Below are 20,536 nucleotides of genomic sequence, written 5' to 3'. Positions count from 1 at the left end.
GCCCCCCCCACCACCCCGTTTGCCCCCCCCCACCACCCCGTTTGCCCCCCCACCACCCCGTTTGCCCCCCACCACCCCGTTTGCTCCACCCCATTTGCCCCCCCCTCCACCCCATTTGCCCCCACCACCACCCCGTCAGCCTCCCCCCCACCAACCCGTTTGCCCCCCACCACCCCGTTTGCCCCCCTCCACCCCGTTTGCCCCCCCACCACCCCATTTGCCCCCCCTCACCACCCCGTTTGCCCCCCCACCACCCCGTTTGCCCCCCCACCACCCCGTTTGCCCCCCCACCACCCCGTTTGCCCCCCCACCACCCCGTTTGCCCCCCCACCACCCCGTTTGCCCCCCTACCACCCCGTTGGCCCCCCCACCACCACCACTTTGTTTTACCCCCCCTCACACCACCACTTCGTTTTACCCCCCTCACACCACCACTTCGTTTTACCCCCCTCACACCACCACTTCGTTTTACCCCCCTCACACCACCACTTCGTTTTACCCCCCCACCTCACACCACCACTTAGTTCCCCCCCTCACATCACCACTTCGTTTTACCCCCCCCCCCCCCCGTTCACATCTCTCCGTTTTCAGTTTTGTGTCCCCCCCGTTTTGTGTCCCCCCCGTTTTGTGTCCCCCCCCGTTTTGTGTTCCCCCCCCCCCGTTTTGTGTTCCCCCCCCTGTTTTGTGTTCCCCCCCCCGTTTTGTGTTCCCGCCCCCCGTTTTGTGTCCCCCCCCGTTTTGTGTCCCCCCCCCGTTTTGTGTCCCCCCCCCGTTTTGTGTCCCCCCCCGTTTTGTGTCCCCCCCCTTTTGTGTCGTCCCCCCGTTTTGTGTCGTCCCCCCGTTTTGTGTCGTCCCCCCGTTTTGTGTCGTCCCCCCGTTTTGTGTCGTCCCCCCGTTTTGTGTCGTCCCCCCGTTTTGTGTCGTCCCCCCGTTTTGTCGTCCCCCCGTTTTGTGTCGTCCCCCCCCGTTTTGTGTCGTCCCCCCCGTTTTGTGTCGTCCCCCCCGTTTTGTGTCGTCCCCCCCGTTTTGTGTCGTCCCCCCCCGTTTTGTGTCGTCCCCCCCCCCGTTTTGTGTGGTCCCCCCCCCGTTTTGTGTGGTCCCCCCCCCGTTTTGTGTCGTCGTCCCCCCCCCTGTTTTGTGTCGTCCCCCCCGTTTTGTGTCGTCCCCCCGTTTTGTGTCGTCCCCCCCCCGTTTTGTGTCGTCCCCCCCCCGTTTTGTGTCGTCCCCCCCCCGTTTTGTGTCGTCCCCCCCCCGTTTTGTGTCGTCCCCCCCCCCCCCGTTTTGTGTCGTCCCCCCCCCCCCCGTTTTGTGTCGTCTCCCCCGTTTTGTGTCGTCTCCCCCGTTTTGTGTCGTCTCCCCCGTTTTGTGTCGTCTCCCCCGTTTTGTGTCGTCCCCCCGTTTTGTGTCGTCCCCCCGTTTTGTGTCGTCCCCCTGTTTTGTGTCGTCCCCCTGTTTTGTGTCGTCCCCCCCGTTTTGTGTCGTCCCCCCCGTTTTGTGTCGTCCCCCCCGTTTTGTGTCGTCCCCCCCGTTTTGTGTCGTCCCCCCGTTTTGTGTCGTCCCCCCCGTTTTGTGTCGTCCCCCCCGTTTTGTGTCGTCCCCCCCGTTTTGTGTCGTCCCCCCCGTTTTGTCGTCCCCCCCGTTTTGTCGTCCCCCCCGTTTTGTCGTCCCCCCCGTTTTGTGTCGTCCCCCCCCCCCCGTTTTGTGTCGTCTCCCCCGTTTTGTGTCGTCTCCCCCGTTTTGTGTCGTCTCCCCCGTTTTGTGTCGTCTCCCCCGTTTTGTGTCGTCCCCCCCCCCAGTTTTGTGTCCTCCCCCCCGTTTTGTGTCGCCCCCCCCCCCTGTTTTGTGTCATCCCCCCCAGTTTTGTGTGTCCCCCCCCCGTTTTGTGTCGTCGTCCCCCCGTTTTGTGTCGTCTCCCCGTTTTGTGTCGTCCCCCCCGTTTTGTGTCGTCCCCCCCGTTTTGTGTCGTCCCCCCCCGTTTTGTGTCCCCCCCCCCCCCCCGTTTTGTGTCGTCCCCCCCCCCCGTTTTGTGTCGTCTCCCCCGTTTTGTGTCGTCTCCCCCGTTTTGTGTCGTCTCCCCCGTTTTGTGTCGTCTCCCCCGTTTTGTGTCGTCCCCCCGTTTTGTGTCGTCCCCCCGTTTTGTGTCGTCCCCCTGTTTTGTGTCGTCCCCCCCGTTTTGTGTCGTCCCCCCCGTTTTGTGTCGTCCCCCCCGTTTTGTGTCGTCCCCCCCGTTTTGTGTCGTCCCCCCCGTTTTGTGTCGTCCCCCCCGTTTTGTGTCGTCCCCCCCGTTTTGTGTCCCCCCCCCCGTTTTGTCGTCCCCCCCGTTTTGTCGTCCCCCCCGTTTTGTGTCGTCACCCCCCCCGTTTTGTGTCGTCCCCCCCCCGTTTTGTCCCCCCTCCACCCCGTTTGCCCCCCTCCACCCCGTTTGCCCCCCCTCCACCCCGTTTACCCCCCCCACCACCCCGTCACCACCCCGTTTGCCTCCCCCCCACCACACCGTCACCACCCCGTTTGCCCCCCACCACCCCGTTTGCCCCCCACCACCCCGTTTGCCCCCGTCACCACCCCGTTTGCCTCCCCCCCACCACATCGTCACCACCCCGTTTGTCCCCCCACCACCCCGTTTGCCCCCCACCACCCCGTTTTCCCCCCCACCACCCCGTTTTCCCCCCACCACCCCGTTTGCCCCCACCACCCCGTTTGCCCCCCACCACCCCGTTTGCCCCCCCTCCACCCCGTTTGCCCCCCCTCCACCCCGTTTGCCCCCCCTCCACCCCGTTTACCCCCCCCACCACCCCGTCACCACCCCGTTTGCCTCCCCCCCACCACACCATCACCACCCCGTTTGCCCCCCACCACCCCGTTTGCCCCCCACCACCCCGTTTGCCTCCCCCCCACCACACCGTCACCACCCCGTTTGCCCCCCCACCACCCCGTTTGCCCCCCCCACCACCCCGTTTGCCCCCCCACCACCCCGTTTGCCCCCCCACCACCCCGTTTGCCCCCCCACCACCCCGTTTGCCCCCCCACCACCCCGTTTGCCCCCCCCCACCACCCCGTTTGCCCCCTCCCACCACCCCGTTTGCCCCCCACCACCCCGTTTGCCCCCCACCACCCCGTTTGCCCCCCACCACCCCGTTTGCCCCCCACCACCCCGTTTGCCCCCCACCACCCCGTTTGCCCCCCCACCACCCCGTTTGCCCCCCCACCACCCCGTTTGCCCCCCCACCACCCCGTTTGCCCCCCCACCACCCCGTTTGCCCCCCCACCACCCCGTTTGCCCCCCCACCACCCCGTTTGCCCCCCACCACCCCGTTTGCCCCCCACCACCCGTTTGCCCGCCCTCCACCCCGTTTGCCCCCCCCACCACCCCGTCACCACCCCTTTTGCCCCCCCCCACCACCCCGTTTGGCCCCCCCACCACTCCGTTTGCCCCGTCACCACCCCGTTTGCCCCCCCACCACCTCGTCACCACCCCATTTGCCCCCCATTCACCCCGTTTGCCCACCACCCCGTTTGCCCCCCCCACCTCCCCGTTTGCCCCCCCCACCACCCCGTTTGCCCCCCCCACCACCCCGTTTGCCCCCCCACCACCCCGTTTGCCCCCCACCACCCCGTTTGCTCCACCCCATTTGCCCCCCCCTCCACCCCATTTGCCCCCACCACCACCCCGTCAGCCTCCCCCCACCACCCCGTTTGCCCCCCACCACCCCGTTTGCCCCCCTCCACCCCGTTTGCCCCCCCACCACCCCATTTGCCCCCCCTCACCACCCCGTTTGCCCCCCCACCACCCCGTTTGCCCCCCCACCACCCCGTTTGCCCCCCCACCACCCCGTTTGCCCCCCCACCACCCCGTTTGCCCCCCCACCACCCCGTTTGCCCCCCTACCACCCCGTTGGCCCCCCCACCACCACCACTTTGTTTTACCCCCCCTCACACCACCACTTCGTTTTACCCCCCTCACACCACCACTTCGTTTTACCCCCCTCACACCACCACTTCGTTTTACCCCCCTCACACCACCACTTCGTTTTACCCCCCCACCTCACACCACCACTTAGTTCCCCCCCTCACATCACCACTTCGTTTTACCCCCCCCCCCCCCGTTCACATCTCTCCGTTTTCAGTTTTGTGTCCCCCCCGTTTTGTGTCCCCCCCGTTTTGTGTCCCCCCCCGTTTTGTGTTCCCCCCCCCGTTTTGTGTTCCCCCCCCTGTTTTGTGTTCCCCCCCCCGTTTTGTGTTCCCCCCCCCGTTTTGTGTTCCCGCCCCCCGTTTTGTGTCCCCCCCCGTTTTGTGTCCCCCCCCCCGTTTTGTGTCCCCCCCCCGTTTTGTGTCCCCCCCCGTTTTGTGTCCCCCCCCTTTTGTGTCGTCCCCCCGTTTTGTGTCGTCCCCCCGTTTTGTGTCGTCCCCCCGTTTTGTGTCGTCCCCCCGTTTTGTGTCGTCCCCCCGTTTTGTGTCGTCCCCCCGTTTTGTCGTCCCCCCGTTTTGTCGTCCCCCCGTTTTGTCGTCCCCCCGTTTTGTGTCGTCCCCCCCCGTTTTGTGTCGTCCCCCCCGTTTTGTGTCGTCCCCCCCGTTTTGTGTCGTCCCCCCCGTTTTGTGTCGTCCCCCCCCGTTTTGTGTCGTCCCCCCCCCCGTTTTGTGTCGTCCCCCCCCCGTTTTGTGTCGTCGTCCCCCCCCCTGTTTTGTGTCGTCCCCCCCGTTTTGTGTCGTCCCCCCGTTTTGTGTCGTCCCCCCCCCCGTTTTGTGTCGTCGTCCCCCGTTTTGTGTCGTCCCCCCCCGTTTTGTGTCGTCCCCCCCCCGTTTTGTGTCGTCCCCCCCCCCCCCGTTTTGTGTCGTCTCCCCCGTTTTGTGTCGTCTCCCCCGTTTTGTGTCGTCTCCCCCGTTTTGTGTCGTCTCCCCCGTTTTGTGTCGTCCCCCCGTTTTGTGTCGTCCCCCTGTTTTGTGTCGTCCCCCTGTTTTGTGTCGTCCCCCTGTTTTGTGTCGTCCCCCCCGTTTTGTGTCGTCCCCCCCGTTTTGTGTCGTCCCCCCCGTTTTGTGTCGTCCCCCCGTTTTGTGTCGTCCCCCCCGTTTTGTGTCGTCCCCCCCGTTTTGTGTCGTCCCCCCCGTTTTGTGTCGTCCCCCCCGTTTTGTCGTCCCCCCCGTTTTGTGTCGTCCCCCCCCCCCGTTTTGTGTCGTCTCCCCCGTTTTGTGTCGTCTCCCCCGTTTTGTGTCGTCTCCCCCGTTTTGTGTCGTCTCCCCCGTTTTGTGTCGTCTCCCCCGTTTTGTGTCGTCTCCCCCGTTTTGTGTCGTCTCCCCCGTTTTGTGTCGTCCCCCCCCCCAGTTTTGTGTCGTCCCCCCCGTTTTGTGTCGCCCCCCCCCCTGTTTTGTGTCATCCCCCCCAGTTTTGTGTGTCCCCCCCCCGTTTTGTGTCGTCGTCCCCCCGTTTTGTGTCGTCTCCCCGTTTTGTGTCGTCCCCCCCGTTTTGTGTCGTCCCCCCCGTTTTGTGTCGTCCCCCCCCGTTTTGTGTCGTCCCCCCCCCCCGTTTTGTGTCGTCCCCCCCCCCGTTTTGTGTCGTCTCCCCCGTTTTGTGTCGTCTCCCCCGTTTTGTGTCGTCTCCCCCGTTTTGTGTCGTCTCCCCCGTTTTGTGTCGTCCCCCCGTTTTGTGTCGTCCCCCTGTTTTGTGTCGTCCCCCTGTTTTGTGTCGTCCCCCCGTTTTGTGTCGTCCCCCCCGTTTTGTGTCGTCCCCCCCGTTTTGTGTCGTCCCCCCCGTTTTGTGTCGTCCCCCCCGTTTTGTGTCGTCCCCCCCGTTTTGTGTCGTCCCCCCCGTTTTGTGTCGTCCCCCCCGTTTTGTGTCGTCCCCCCCGTTTTGTGTCGTCCCCCCCGTTTTGTGTCGTCCCCCCCGTTTTGTGTCGTCCCCCCCGTTTTGTGTCCCCCCCCCGTTTTGTCGTCCCCCCCGTTTTGTCGTCCCCCCCCCGTTTTGTGTCGTCCCCCCCCCGTTTTGTGTCGTCCCCCCCCCGTTTTGTGTCCCCCCCCCCCCCCGTTTTGTGTCGTCCCCCCCCCCGTTTTGTGTCGTCCCCCCCCCCCGTTTTGTGTCGTCTCCCCCGTTTTGTGTCGTCCCCCCCCCCTGTTTTGTGTCATCCCCCCCAGTTTTGTGTGTCCCCCCCCCCCCGTTTTGTGTCGTCGTCCCCCCGTTTTGTGTCGTCTCCCCCCCGTTTTGTGTCGTCGTCGTCCCGTTTTGTGTCGTCCCCCCCCGTTTTGTGTCGTCGTCCCCCCGTTTTGTGTCGTTCCCCCCCCCCCCCCCCCCGTTTTGTGTCGTCCGCCTGTCACGAGAGCTTGCGACAGGCTGTAATTTACTTGTAAAATTACAAGTAATCTGGGGGTGGTCTAACTTTGCCACTACCCCTGAAATCTGGGGGTGGTCTAACTTTGCCACAACCCCTGATACCTCCGGCCCATAGCAAGGCTGCAACAGTGGGGCTCTTAACTGAGAGTCCTCTTGCTGCTCCACCAAGGTAATGGGGAAATCTGGCTGGCTCACTTGCTGCCTTCCCTCCCCGGTTCCCACTGGCCCACCCAACCCTCTCCCAGGCAATCCTACCCTAGAGCTGGGTGCTAACGGGGCTAGCCCCTCTCCCTGAAGCTGTGCCCCCATTACCGGAGGTGAGCTCAGGGTGGCTGGTGCAGATGCACCCACCTTAGCTTCTGGCCGGCAGGTAATCTGGGGGTGGTCTAACTTTGCCACTACCCCTGAAATCTGGGGGTGGTCTAACTTTGCCACAACCCCTGATACCTCCGGCCCATAGCCAGGCTGCAACAGTGGGGCTCTTAACTGAGAGTCCCCTTGCTGCTCCACCAGGGTAATGGGGAATCCTGACTGCCCTACAAGCTGCCCTTCCTTCCCCTCCCCTGGTGCCCTTATCTCCTGCCAACCCCCCCGTCACCCATAGAGTGAAACAACAGGGTACAGTCATAGGGAAAAATAAGTCAGGGTCAGTCTGCGACTTGGTCTGGCTTACCTCGCTGGTCCCCGCAGAGACCGCCGCCTTCGTTGGTCCCAATTGCAGGGGGACTGGAGTGGCTGCCGCCGGCAACATCTGGGCCGGTAAGCAACGGGTCGCCGCCGCAGCAGCGTCCGGGTTTGGCACAGGGGAAACGATGCAGGACCGGGGTCCCAGGTCTTTGTGGAGAAACACAGCTCCATGTAAACCAGGTAACAAAACCCCCTCCCGGAATCCCTGTCCCTCCCCCCACTCAGAAAGGGCTCCGGCACTTTGCCGGAATCGCGGCTCTTCTGCCGCCGGGATCCGGTGGATGGCCGCTGCTCTCCGCCGCTGTTGCTGATGCAGCCCGTCCAGGTTCTCCAGGAGACGTCCCGAGGAGGGTTGTCGCCCCGGCTGGGCGGGAGCCATCAGAGGATGCCGCTAACTGGGTCATCTTTTCCGCAGCTCGTGAGCGTTGGCCCTGAGGGGCTTCTTCGCCTGACCACGCACGGTCAGGGCACTGGGCATTATTGTGGCCCATTTGTTGGCAGTGCTGCAGCAGCTGCCGGTGCTTCTCCGCCACCGGTGGACTAACCCCAGCAAGGGGCAACAGAGTCCAGAGCGGAGTTGCCTGAGCGCCGGGCTCAGGGAGGGGATAAGCGGGTCGGTGCTGTACCGACGCCAGGGACTGGGTCCACTTCGCCGGGAACCACATCTTGCCCAACGCACACATCAGTGCTAGCTCTTTCAGGGAAAATGGACGGGCCACTGCAACGGCCGTTACCTCCCCTGGTGCAAGACTTCAGTGGTTTCCAAGACCACCCGCTCCCTCCACATGTCTGATGGTTACAGCAGCTGCAGCTGTGGATCTTTGCTCAGCCTGCCGGGTTTCATGCTCACCGATTGCTGTCTCTCTCTCAGCCTTGCTGGCTGCTGCTCCCCGCGCCGACTTGATGCACTCCTCTGGTCTCAGTGCCCGGCTCCAGTCAGACGGATGGCCGGCACTTTGGTTCTGGAGGAAATGCTTCTCACAAGTAGGGGAACAGTGAGGAGGTGCCATATCTTGTGTTATATGTTGTACACTGTGTGTTCAATATCTTTAGTCCCAGGAACTTGCAATTACCATCAAGTTCCCACTGGATCACAGTACCCCGCAGAATACTGTAATCCAGGTCCCGCCAGCTGCCACCAGTTAATTACAAGCCTGTCACGAGAGCTTGCGACAGGCTGTAATTTACACCAAAACTATATATAAATATATATATATACCTGGGTTTGAACTGGGACGAGACTTAAGATATAATAAAGTGATTTTATTCCTTGATAAAGGTGAACACAGCAAATATGTACAAATAACAGGCAAAATATAGACACTTACTTAAAAGATGAAAATAATGAAAACAGTCCCAGCTGGACTGGCAGTTTCATGCAGCAATCAGCCCAAGACATTGCATGGCATTTCTTCTCAGCAATCAGGAAACCATTCAGGTGGTATCAGGTAACCATATCAGCAAACGAAGACAAAAGATATATGGGTGGACAGCAGTTTATAAACCATTCTCCTTCTATTCTTAACCTTAAGCACAGGGGATTGGTTTACAATTACCTCCAGCCACTCACTAACGTGGGAAAGCATTCTGACCCATGCCCCCCTGCTAGTTGGCACATGCGCAGTAGAACTCTGGGGGTCTCATTTCTGAAGCCCCACATTTACATCAGGAATGCCAGCCAGTCTACCATTTGGAGTTCTGGCAGGAATACCTTTGTTGAAAGGTGTTAACTGGAACACTTAAGACCTGCCCTGGTTTGGGCTTCGGATAAACAGTGAGGGTGATAAAACTCTTTGAACAGCACTAAAATCCTAGACATAGCGGCGTCCCCAGGGCCATCTGCTACCTTATGGCCCAAAAGAATTTCCTCTGGGTCTTTGTCCATACCTTAAGATACACTATTAAGCATAAAATATAAACGTATTAAAATATCCGGTTCCGTTAGGTTTAGCAGGTCCAAACTTTCCAGTTCTCCTTGCCAGAACTGGGACACCATATGGTCCAAAAAGCGACTTGCTACGACCCAAGAAACCGGAGTTACACAAATGCACATTAAATCATTTTAATACAAAAATCTCCATTGAAAAAGAAATCTCAGCTTTTCACTAAATCCCCATTGAAAACAACGGGCCGCTCCGCCATAGACTTTCAATGGTAAATCGCCGCCATTGAAGTCAATGGGGGTTTTCTGCCATTGAAGTCTATGGGAAAAGTCCCGAACTTCAAGGGGGTCCATACTCCGTCTGAGGGGGCTGGAAATGGGCATGCATTAAAGCCGGAATCTTGGCTACATGTCACCCAAATCCCATCCCTCTGGGCATTCCAGAACCGGAGATATGGACTTACACATTTCAACATTTTACACTTAGTCATTTTTCTGAGCTGTTTCTGCCGCCGCCATTGAAGCCTATGGCGCGACCCGCTCTATCTGGTTCGACCCTTATCGGGGGTCCAGGATTCGGGGACCCGGTGGTGGTCGTCGAGTGGGGGGACGCCTAGGAACTAGGGGCAAAAAGAATTTTATCCCTAGGTGCCCTAGAACTGTTTATTCCCCCGCTAATTGACGTTGAACTTGACCCAGTGATTTTAGCTCTTTTGAAGGACATTGTATCCGCTTTGCGGTTTGCGGTCTGGACGGCAGCCAACTAGGTTACCTCGAGGCATCTCCATTGAAGTCAATGAGCCCATTGACTTTCAATGGGAAACCGCCGCTCTCCCTCTCGGGCGCCACCTGCTGGTCACTACAGGAAACAGGACTAAAACAGCACAAATTCCTATTGAAATGCATTGAGCCCTAATGGCGGCCAATGGGGACCTGCAAAATGGTGCCTGAAAAGGCGGGAAAATTACACAAAGAGCTATAATCATTAAAGAACTATTAACCCTTGTGCTCCCGGATGGATTCTAGTGTGTGTGTGATGCAAACACTGAGTAACCAGACATTACAATGGAACAGGGGAACATGCATTTACATGTCATAACAAGGGTTACATCACATTTCTGGACCTCAGCCCAGTTAACCCCTTGTCTCCCGGTGCGGTCAGGGGTGGCCAAATGGGGTGTAACCCCTTTAATCCCGGGCCAAATCCCCTCCATCGTCACCCCCCCCCGTTTTGTGTCGTCCCCCCCGTTTTGTGTCGTCCCCCCCCCGTTTTGTGTCGTCCCCCCCCCCCGTTTTGTGTCGTCCCCCCCGTTTTGTGTCGTCCCCCCCGTTTTGTGTCGTCCCCCCCGTTTTGTGTCGTCCCCCCCGTTTTGTGTCGTCCCCCCGTTTTGTGTCGCCCCTTACCGTTTTGTGTCGTCCCCCCCCCCCCGTTTCGTGTCTCCCCCCCGTTTCGTGTCTCCCCCCCCCCGTTTCGTGTCTTCCCCCTATTTCGTGTCACCCCCCCCTGTTTCGTGTCTCCCCCCCCGTTTCGTGTGTCCCCCCCTATTTCGTGTCACCCCCCCCCCTGTTTCGTGTCTCCCCCCCCCGTTTCGTGTGTGTCCCCCCCCTATTTCGTGTCACCCCCCCCTGTTTCGTGTCAGAGGACAGCAAGCAATGCAATGCAATACAATACAAGCTCCCAATGCTTGTATTGCATTGGTTTTGCCTTGCTGTCCTCTGATTGGGTAAAGTAGGTCATGTGATCTGAAGTCGGAGCTGCAGATTCAAAATTTTGAAACTCTTGAAACTGAGCTCCGACTACAGCTCACGGGCACGCGCAGGAGGGAGCTCACGCACGCCACACACATTGTCTCAATGTGTCTCATCGTGGCGAGCGTGAGCGCCCTCCACCCTGGACGCAGCCTTAGACAGCCTTGGAAGTAAAAGAATTGGGTCTATGAGTTTTAATGTTGTCACAGCCCAGATATCTGCTGAGTTTGCACTGCAGTCTTGGGTGAACATTGTACATTCAAACTGCTTCTTTTGCTTGGCATTTTCATGGTTATTTTGAGATAACACATTGATTCTGTTGTCAGCACCATGTGTTAGTATAGAGGTGTACCAAAGAGGGCACAAGAAGATCCCTAATGCAGGCGCACTGCAGACCTTTATAAAATAATATGGTCTGGGGTGGAAAAATGTGTATAAAATATTTTATTAATAAATCTACTTAAAAACAATGTGTGTATTGTTTATTGGTAAACGTCTAGTAACTAATGTCACTTGGTATCGATGTATATAACATCAAAGTTCAGTAGAGGCTATAGAAGCAAAAAAAGGCTCTTAATGTAAACACGTGGTAAACTTATGAATATAATTTCAACCGTAATCTTAAAGCAGGATATTGAGGTGTAATATAACACTTAGGTGAAAAAATTCCTTCTGATGGATTTGTGAAATCAATATACTGCGTGGTAAATCTATATTTGGTAACAATGCTGAGTGAGACAACACCGTTAGTGTGTATAGATCAGTAGTGTGATAACCACTGCTGATATTGAGGCAGATCGGCTGCCTGATGCTGATGCTGTACAAATTTACAAGTAATCTGTGCAATGCGTTGTGTAATGCGCATGCTCCGCCGTTGGAGACAGATGTAATAAGGACCTAATTGCTGGAACACGGTAGGTGAAACTTGCTGAGGGGAGAAGTGCCCTCTTAAATGCAAATAGGCAAGTTAACCCCTTGTTGCTAGGGATGGTAGTGTGTCAAACAGTCACAAAGCATACAGGTTGCCGATGCATTGGGCAAACATCAGCCAATAACAGACGATCCTTATGAAGATACGTTAGAGTGAAACTAACTTTAAAATGAAAGTGCTACGTGTTGAGCTTGTTTGCGTCCGGTGGATGTGTAGGTGAAAAATCAGCAGGGTGATATCGTATGCCTATAATAGGGCTAGTTAGTCTCGAAAGATGGATACTGTAAGGTTACTAAATGTTTTATTGCGGTAGAGTATTCACTGCGCATGCTCCGTGGTAGCTGAAAATAAGATAATAATCAGTTACTATATGACAGTGAATGGAGCCTAGAGGGAGGATTGACTGTCCTCCTGTATAAGCACAGGTAAGTCTGATGTCGGTTATGGGCGTGACGGGTTATCAAGTGATTACATAAGCGTATCTCATACTGGTATATCATGTATATTTGAGGTATATTACATACGAGATCTTGAGGCCAGATCCTAAAACTGAGTGTGCCTAAAGGTAAAAGCACTGTGTAATCAGGTACAGTTTTCTATGCATGCTCCGCAGTGGAGATGCACAAAGTGAACATATTATTTATTTATTGGGATAGCACAGTGAATGCGCGCTACTCAAAAAATGTTGTATCCCGTGGCCTAGGTAAAGCAAGTATGCTGCTTAAACCGGATACCGTGATGCCTCAAAGGTCGCTATGATATCCAAATACGAGAACCAGACGTTAACACAAAGTAGTTAAAAGCCTCAGCAACGGTCTGAGACTATCTCATGAAAGGAGTGAACCAATTAAGCTAATAGATTTAAAGAACAAATATCGGCTAAGACTACTTTTTGAGTAGCGCGCATTCACTGTGCTATCCCAATAAATAAATAATATGTTCACTTTGTTCACATATGTTCAGTAGTCTTAGCCGATATTTGTTCTTTAAATCTATTAGCTTAACGAAACGCGTAGGAGTGGGCGCATTCCCTACTTATGCTCTGTATACCCATTGGGGTATTTTCTATCACACTATTTGCTGGGGAGCTGTTTTCCCTCTGTGCCTTTTCGCCGGTTTTGGCGCCATCTAACGAGAAGGAACTAAGACACTGAGACACTACCGGACGCCAGCTGATGACGTCAGACGCCACTGTGCACGTGCACGTGTCAGGAAGCGAAGGAGCTCCGCCAAGTCTGCAGTGACATTGCCAGGTACTAGGAGGGATCCCCACCAGTAAGCTGATCCAGGCGTGCCTCTGCAACAGCTGAGTGATCCAGGCGTGCCTCTGCAACAGCTGAGTGATCCAGGCGTGCCTCTGCAACAGCTGAGTGATCTGCAGCCAAGCTGAACCACGCGAACCTCTACCACCGCTGTGAGAGGAAAAGACCTGCAAGTTCTGCATTGCGAGAGTGATCGGCTGTCTACAGATGGGTAACATGTCCCAAACATGTCATGCTGTGTGATTTTATATTTGATGTACGTGCAATACTCACCCTTTAATTATAAATTGATTTTTTGAATTTAATACACTATGAGATTTTTCTTTGCGCTGTTCCCTTCTTTTTTACTGTCATATAGTAACTGATTATTATCTTATTTTCAGCTACCACGGAGCATGCGCAGTGAATACTCTACCGCAATAAAACATTTAGTAACCTTACAGTATCCATCTTTCGAGACTAACTAGCCCTATTATAGGCATACGATATCACCCTGCTGATTTTTCAGCTACACATCCACCGGACGCAAACAAGCTCAACACGTAGCACTTTCATTTTAAAGTTAGTTTCACTGTAACGTATCTTCATAAGGATCGTCTGTTATTGGCTGATGTTTGCCCAATGCATCGGCAACCTGTATTCTTTGTGACTGTTTGACACACTACCATCCCTAGCAACAAGGGGTTAACTTGCCTATCTGCATTTAAGAGGGCCTTCTCCCCTCAGCAAGTTTCACCTACCGTGTTCCAGCAATTAGGTCCTTATTACATCTGTCTCCAACGGCGGAGCATGCGCATTACACAACGCATTGCACAGATTACTTGTAAATTTGTACAGCATCAGCATCAGGCAGCCGATCTGCCTCAATATCAGCAGTGGTTATCACACTACTGATCTATACACACTAACGGTGTTGTCTCACTCAGCATTGTTACCAAATATAGATTTACCACGCAGTATATTGATTTCACAAATCCATCAGGAGAAGGAATTTTTTCACCTAAGTGTTATATTACACCTCAATATCCTGCTTTAAGATTACGGTTGAAATTATATTCATAAGTTTACCACGTGTTTACATTAAGAGACTTTTTTTGTTTCTATAGTCTCTACTGAACTTTGATGTTATATACATCGATACCAAGTGACATTAGCTACTAGACGTTTACCAATAAACACTACACACATTGTTTTTAAGTACATTTATTAATAAAATATTTTATACACATTTTTTCACCCCTGACCATATTATTTTATAAAGGTCTGCAGTGTGCCTGCATTAGGGATCTTGTTGTGCCCTCTTTGGTACACCTCTATGCTTATATTGCCACACTCCCTAGGCAGCACGCGTTCACCATCAAGGGGTTAGAGTGAGGTTCTCTCTATAGTAATCAGCACCATGTGTTACAATGAATATCTTCCTCCCTGATTTACTGACATCTGCACGACTAAAAATACTGTATTTTGCAACTTCTTAGATCACTACGCATGGGCTGTACTACACCGCCACTGATATGTAGTTGGTAAGAAAACAGTACTAACACAAGCACACCATGCATCCACATACCCTAGGCCTAGGGAGTGGGGAATGTACTGATCAGCGATGCTCTGTTTTACCCACATCATCTGCTCATTTTCTATACTTACTACAAAATCATAGATTTTACTTGAGCCAAGACTTTATTTTCTTTAAATTCAGTGCTAAGTTCCCACTACTGGTGTTCCCATGTATTGTATGTCTTTATTTATATAGCGCCATTAATGTACATAGCGCTTCACAGTAGTAATACGTGACAATCAGTGCCTATTCTTGGCATTCTTGAATTCATGTTTTTGACTCACCACTTTTTGCAGGAAGGCTGCGCTAGCGGGGACGCAGCCTTAGATGCAATGGGAACTTGGAATGAGTAAATGAGCCCTACTTGCCCAACTTTGTATTGACTTTTAAACCACATTTTGCAGCCACAAAGTACATTGCACTACAACATAATTGTAGTTTTCAAATCTATTTTTCTCGAATTTTGAGGTTGTCATAAACCCAGAGAACATATGTAGCCTGCTGGCTAATGAAAATGAGAGAACGCATTTAGATACTGTACTGTAAGTGCAGGCTTCTCTCAAGACATCTGTCATTTCCTGAAGTCATTAGCTGATGTATTGAGAAAACAATAAGTGAACTTTCTATTCTATCTTTTTGCCGGGTGAAAAGCATTCCTGTGGGTTCCAGCACATCTGTGCTTTAAAGAATCTAAGACCATTAATTGGTGTTTGTGCAGTTTAAAAGGTTGTTGTTTTTGTGTACTTTACACTATATTTTTAAATATTTAAAGTGTTATGTCTAATTATCATTTGATACTTTTCGGTTGGCAGTTATACAGATTCAAGGACTGTATTTTTAGTCCTTAATGGGCCGCAAATGTGACAAATTAAATCCAAATGTTTGTTACTATTAACCTTGTATGCTTTCTTGTTATTTTAATAATGTTTGTGCCGTTTTTCACTGTTTGGATGCTTGAGCCTTCTAAATCTAGAGTTGTTGATTCTAAATTCAAAGGTACAAGCCATAGGTGTTAACATAGAGCATGGATGTTTTTGCGCTTATAATGGTGCAGGCTGCCTCGAAAACCCAAATCAAACATGGATAGGAGCACGTGTCCAGAAACACTACTGTACTTGTAGGAATGTGATCTTTCATGCCAGATATCTCAAGACCCTAAAAGGGAACTTAATCTAATTTTGGTGAGTTTAGTTAAGTGTGTTCAGACCGTTATTTCTCTAAAAGAGTGCGTTCTTATAAGAAGCACTGTTTAGGGCTATTAAATCGATTGTCACTGAGATGTTTGAGTGAACCATAGTGACACTACACATGTAATGTCATTGTAATTGTGCCACCATGCTAAGTGACATTCCACAAAATACAGATCACTTAAAAAAAAAAAAAAAAATCATCATAATTTAAAAAAAAATGTGATTGGTTTTACTGAATGCTTCCTGATGAACGTATACCTCTGTTTTTTAAGATAAGCAAATAAATACTTAATAAGGTACCAAATATTTAATATTTCCGTTCTGCGCTTTTTTTAATTGACAAAACATTTTGTCCATTTTTAATTATGCAGTTTAAAATACCAAAGTTGCCAAACCGTGAAGTGTATCTTTGTTTTTTATTTAATACAAACAAATTATTCTATAACGGTGGGCCCACTGGTGTAATCATATTTCAGCGTAGAGATCATCAGTATAAACTGTAAAACGCTTCAATATAGTCACTTACTCAGATGCAGATCGGGCATGAATATATATATTTAACAAAAATAAAGGTCAAAGGTACTTAATCAATACATGTGACACAGTCTCTTTAGAACCATTCCTAAGGTACTGTTTTTTAATGTCACTAAGGCTGAACTCTTAAGTATCAAGTTAAAATGAATTATTATTTTACAAGAATTTCTAATATGCGTATTTTTGTAATGTGTTCACATTGAAATGCGTCATGGTTTTGGGACTGACATGCCGATTTATTCTGAGTTACAAAAAAAATTTGTTTATTCATAGTTTTCATTAGTCATTAGGGATTATTCAATAAAGTGTGATATCGTTGATTCGGTGCTACTGCACAAAATGTTCCATTCAAGTCAATGAGACAATCCGTGTGGTAACACAAAATCAGTGTTATCACACTTGATTGAATAAGCCCTATTTATTTCATAATACAGTAATGAGGTAAATAAATAGAAGATTAAACAAGTACATTCCTTGTATCTTGGACATCCTGCTTCCAGAAATGTGTTGCTCAACTGGTCTTATCTACTAAAGCCTGTCATCCTACACTTAACATCTATTTTATTTTTTTTGCAGGTGTTACCAATTCTGATTGCGATATATATGCCCAGGTGATTAAAGCTGCTTTGTCGCAAAATGATACCCATATTAGAGTTTGTCCCATGCTGTTTGGAGAGAGACATGCACCTGATAGCCTGGCTTCTGTGTCCAACATCTCAGAAGCTGACCTCTCGTTGGGTCACGTGACCCGAGCACTGTGTCGCGGGATCATTGAGAACATGCATTCCATGTTGCCTTCCGATCGGCTTGAGAAATCTGGTGTTAAGAGGATCATTGGAAGTGGGAGCGCGTTAGCCAGGAATGCCGTATTGAAGCAAGAAGTGGAGAGAACGTTCCCATTTCCCGTGATCTATGGAAGGGATGTAGATTCAGCTGTGGGTGCTGCTTTGGTAATGGTGAAACTGAGGTAGTTCAAAATATATAAAGGTATACATGCACTCAAAATGTACAGATACTTGCGGTGCTGAAACTCTCGTAAAATCCAATAGAAACAAAGCAAAAAGGATGGTGAGTGTTCACTGTTAACCTTGAGAAAGGTCTGATGTGTTATACTGAAACGTTGGCTGAATAAATACTCACCAATTCACCAGTATGTTGGAGGGAAACAGAGGTACAGTAATATCATTTCTATAAAACCAATCATTTCTTTACATTCAAATCACATTTCCATGTAAACTTGACTGTTTTGGAGGTTGCTGGGTAGAGGGCTGGAATTCCTCAATTCTCATAACATCAATGTGTATCGTAAACGCAATTCACCTTGGAACATGATCAATATATATCTATATTTTTATATCATACAGAGTACACAATTGACTATTAATAATTATAACCCTTTAATAAAAAAAATACCATGCATTTTTACTGTATTATGGACTTACTTTAAGGCAGGGTCACAATCTTCGTCCTAAACTGGCGCAACACAGCACTGCTGCTTTAATAAATAAATGTCAATATGTTTCTTATAGCCGAGTGTACATCAGCTTGATTCAAGTTATATGAACATTGCTGACATTGTTCAATATAGCAGAGAAAATAAGGATTTTTTTTTTTTTAAACCATTTGACTTACAATTATGGTTATTGTATAATAATCTTACTTTTGTTAATATAGAATCAGCTGCTTCGCATAGCACACTTTTATTAGAGAGCACTTAAAAGCTTCAATCAAATAAATATCCCTTTTAACCAAAGTTTGGTGTGTTCTTATTTTACAAATATTGCCATGATCTGTGTTTTATGTGCAGGTCAGTTTAAGTGGTGATTAATAAAGTTATTTTATATTTGTTCACATTATGACATCTGTTAACATCATCTCTCTAGTATCCATATACAACATATGTCAAGCTATCGCTCCAGAAGCCTATATGAGTTTAACTCGTATAAATAGTATCTTGGCCCATGAGCATGTTTTGCTTTTTATTTTATTTTTTGCGTTAATTTTTTTAATGATTTGCTTAATCTATAGCATCTGACGTTACCCCGGTAACCGTTAAACAGCGCTGGGCTCTGGGGAGAGTGCCGTTTAAAAACAAAAACAGCACTGGGTAAGGAGCAAGATGGGATATCTTAAAGTAAATCAATAACATGCACATTGAAATCATACCCCCCCCCCCACCCCACCCCCCCAAATGTACCTTTTATAAAACATGTGGAGAGGCACCTGTGCACTAAAAGGATCACATCTGAGATACCTGGTAAGACATTTAAACATACTTTGCATATCCAAATTTACCTATATCCCAGGTATCTTAGGTGTACTTATTTTTGTGCTCGTGTCTCTCCACGTGTGCTTTCTCTTGATGTAATTAACACCAAAGCTGCAAGGTTTTTTTTAAGTTCATTAACGCATAGTGGATTCAGGCAGAATTCCAATGGTTTCGTCAAGGTTTTTAATTAACAAATGTCGAACAAATTTTTGCAGGTTTGCAAGAAAATATAAAAGTTTGTCCAAAACTTTTACACATTCACCCATCACTATTAAAAAAAAAAAAGACATACTGCTGAATAAGAAATCATCTGTTTGTTAACGCACTACAACACAAGAGTTAGTGGTTTGCAGAAGTATTCACCCTCTACCAGTAATGTCACATGTTGTTCAATTACAAATAATGTATGCACGTTTTTTTCAAACATACTTTTTTATTCTAAGCTCCAAAGCTGCAGTGGTTAAACCGAATACTTTATATGAGGTGGTGGTTAAATGTCAGCACAGGAAATGTACAAAAGGAAATGCACTGATTACATAAGTATTCAGCCCCATACTGTAAGTCAGTACTTGGTAGAACCACCTTTTGCAGCAATTACAGCAATGAGTCTTTATGGATAAGTCTCTACTACCTTTGCACAGTAGGATGGTAAAAATGTTGTCCATTCTTCACTGCAAAATTGATCCTGTTCTTATAAGCTTTTTGGGGATTGACGATGAACTGCAATCTTCAAGTCTTTCCATAAATATTTGATTGTATTCAAGTCAGTACATTGACTGGGCTACTCGAGCATTAATTAGCTTCTTATTCAACCATTCCTGTGTTGCTTCGGGTCATTGTCCTGCTTAAATGAGAATTTCCGCCCCGTCTTGGCTGACTCAAACAAGTTTTCTTCAAGGATTCACTTGTACATTGCACCATTCATTCTCCGCTCGTGAGGATTTGTGTTTCCAACATGGATGCCTCCTTATCACAGCCTTTACCAAGATGGCCACCTATTTGGGAAGCCAAACTCAGCTTGAATGGCCGTGCCCTTTAAAAGACCATTCCCACTCAGTCCTTGCCTGGGCAAATTCCTCTTTACCTTTGCTCCTGCGCTGAATCCTGTCTGCTGTTTTGCCTGCCTTTGGACTCCCTTGCCTCTCACCACTTAATTTGAGGACTTTATTAAAAATGAGGATATTGTGATGACCTCTATTCTGATTAATAACAACTACGTATTTGGGAACACACATTTCTTTATCTATACACTTTTCTATGTAGAGTCAAATGATGAATTTGTATGCATATTTTCATTATTTGCAGATTGAATAATGTATAGAATAGATGCCTCTCCTGTACTCCGACTCCCTGGGTCCAGTCTTGATTGCCAGGAGACCTGGTTATCTCACTCTTCTCGGGTGCCTCTTTAGCAGCCAGACATGGCAGATACTTCCGGTCTGATTGTCATTGGGTGGATCTGGTGATTGGAGCAGGGGGTATATAAACTGCACAGCCGCTCAATTGTTTGTCACACTTACCTGATGAAAGGCCATGTATGGGCCTGAAACGTTGCTTGCTGTGTGGTATGTTCCTTTGAATAAAGGTAAATCTTTTGCAAGACCAATGCCATGTGTACTGCTTCATGCCTATTTGGATCTACTACTTCTGTATGAGTGATGTGCTTATCATGGGATTGTGTGCTGCCCCTTTTTTGTTTGTTCCTGTATACTGCTGAGTGCGGACACACACTATGGGGTTAAGAACCTTTCTTGCTGAAGAAAACAATTACTTGTCACTACATGTCGTGGTATTTTGGGCACACTGTTCCCTTGCTTTTAAAGGGCATGGACAGGCGCAATCCATTGCCCTTTCAAGCTGAGGCTAGCTACCTGCATAGGTGGCTGTAATAAAAATGGCAGGGGATGTTAAGTATTTTGATCAATCTGGTACTTCGGGGGTTAACATTGAATGAAAAATATGAGAAATTGTGTTTGACAGGTCAAGACCCTTCCTAGGTCTACTGATCTGCAAAGAGGACTTAATTTGGGGGACTATCCCTAATGGCCCACTAAAAGTGAAATGTGTGCAGTTTGGAAGGCTGGGGATGATAGCCAGATCCTGGGCTGTCAGCCTCAAATAAATCATTACATTCTTTCAATATCCTCAGTGCATC

At 50.1% G+C, this 20,536-nt stretch overlaps 1 protein-coding gene across 1 annotated transcript in view; it reads left to right on the top strand.

Moving 5' to 3' along the window:
• The window catches only part of SHPK (sedoheptulokinase), a 36,541-nt gene extending 18,676 nt beyond the window's left edge, over positions 1–17,865 (top strand). The window contains exon 7 of the mRNA XM_075594145.1: positions 16,689–17,865. Coding sequence (XP_075450260.1) covers positions 16,689–17,083 — 395 coding nt within the window. The 3' untranslated portion in view covers positions 17,084–17,865. The remainder of the gene's footprint in view (positions 1–16,688) is intronic.
• The last annotated feature ends 2,671 nt before the right edge of the window (positions 17,866–20,536 follow it).

The sequence above is a fragment of the Ascaphus truei genome, chromosome 3 (assembly GCF_040206685.1).
Source record: "Ascaphus truei isolate aAscTru1 chromosome 3, aAscTru1.hap1, whole genome shotgun sequence".
NCBI lineage: Eukaryota > Metazoa > Chordata > Amphibia > Anura > Ascaphidae > Ascaphus > Ascaphus truei.
Note: the sequence above shows the minus strand (reverse complement) of the source record. Positions and strands in the feature narration are given on the sequence as shown.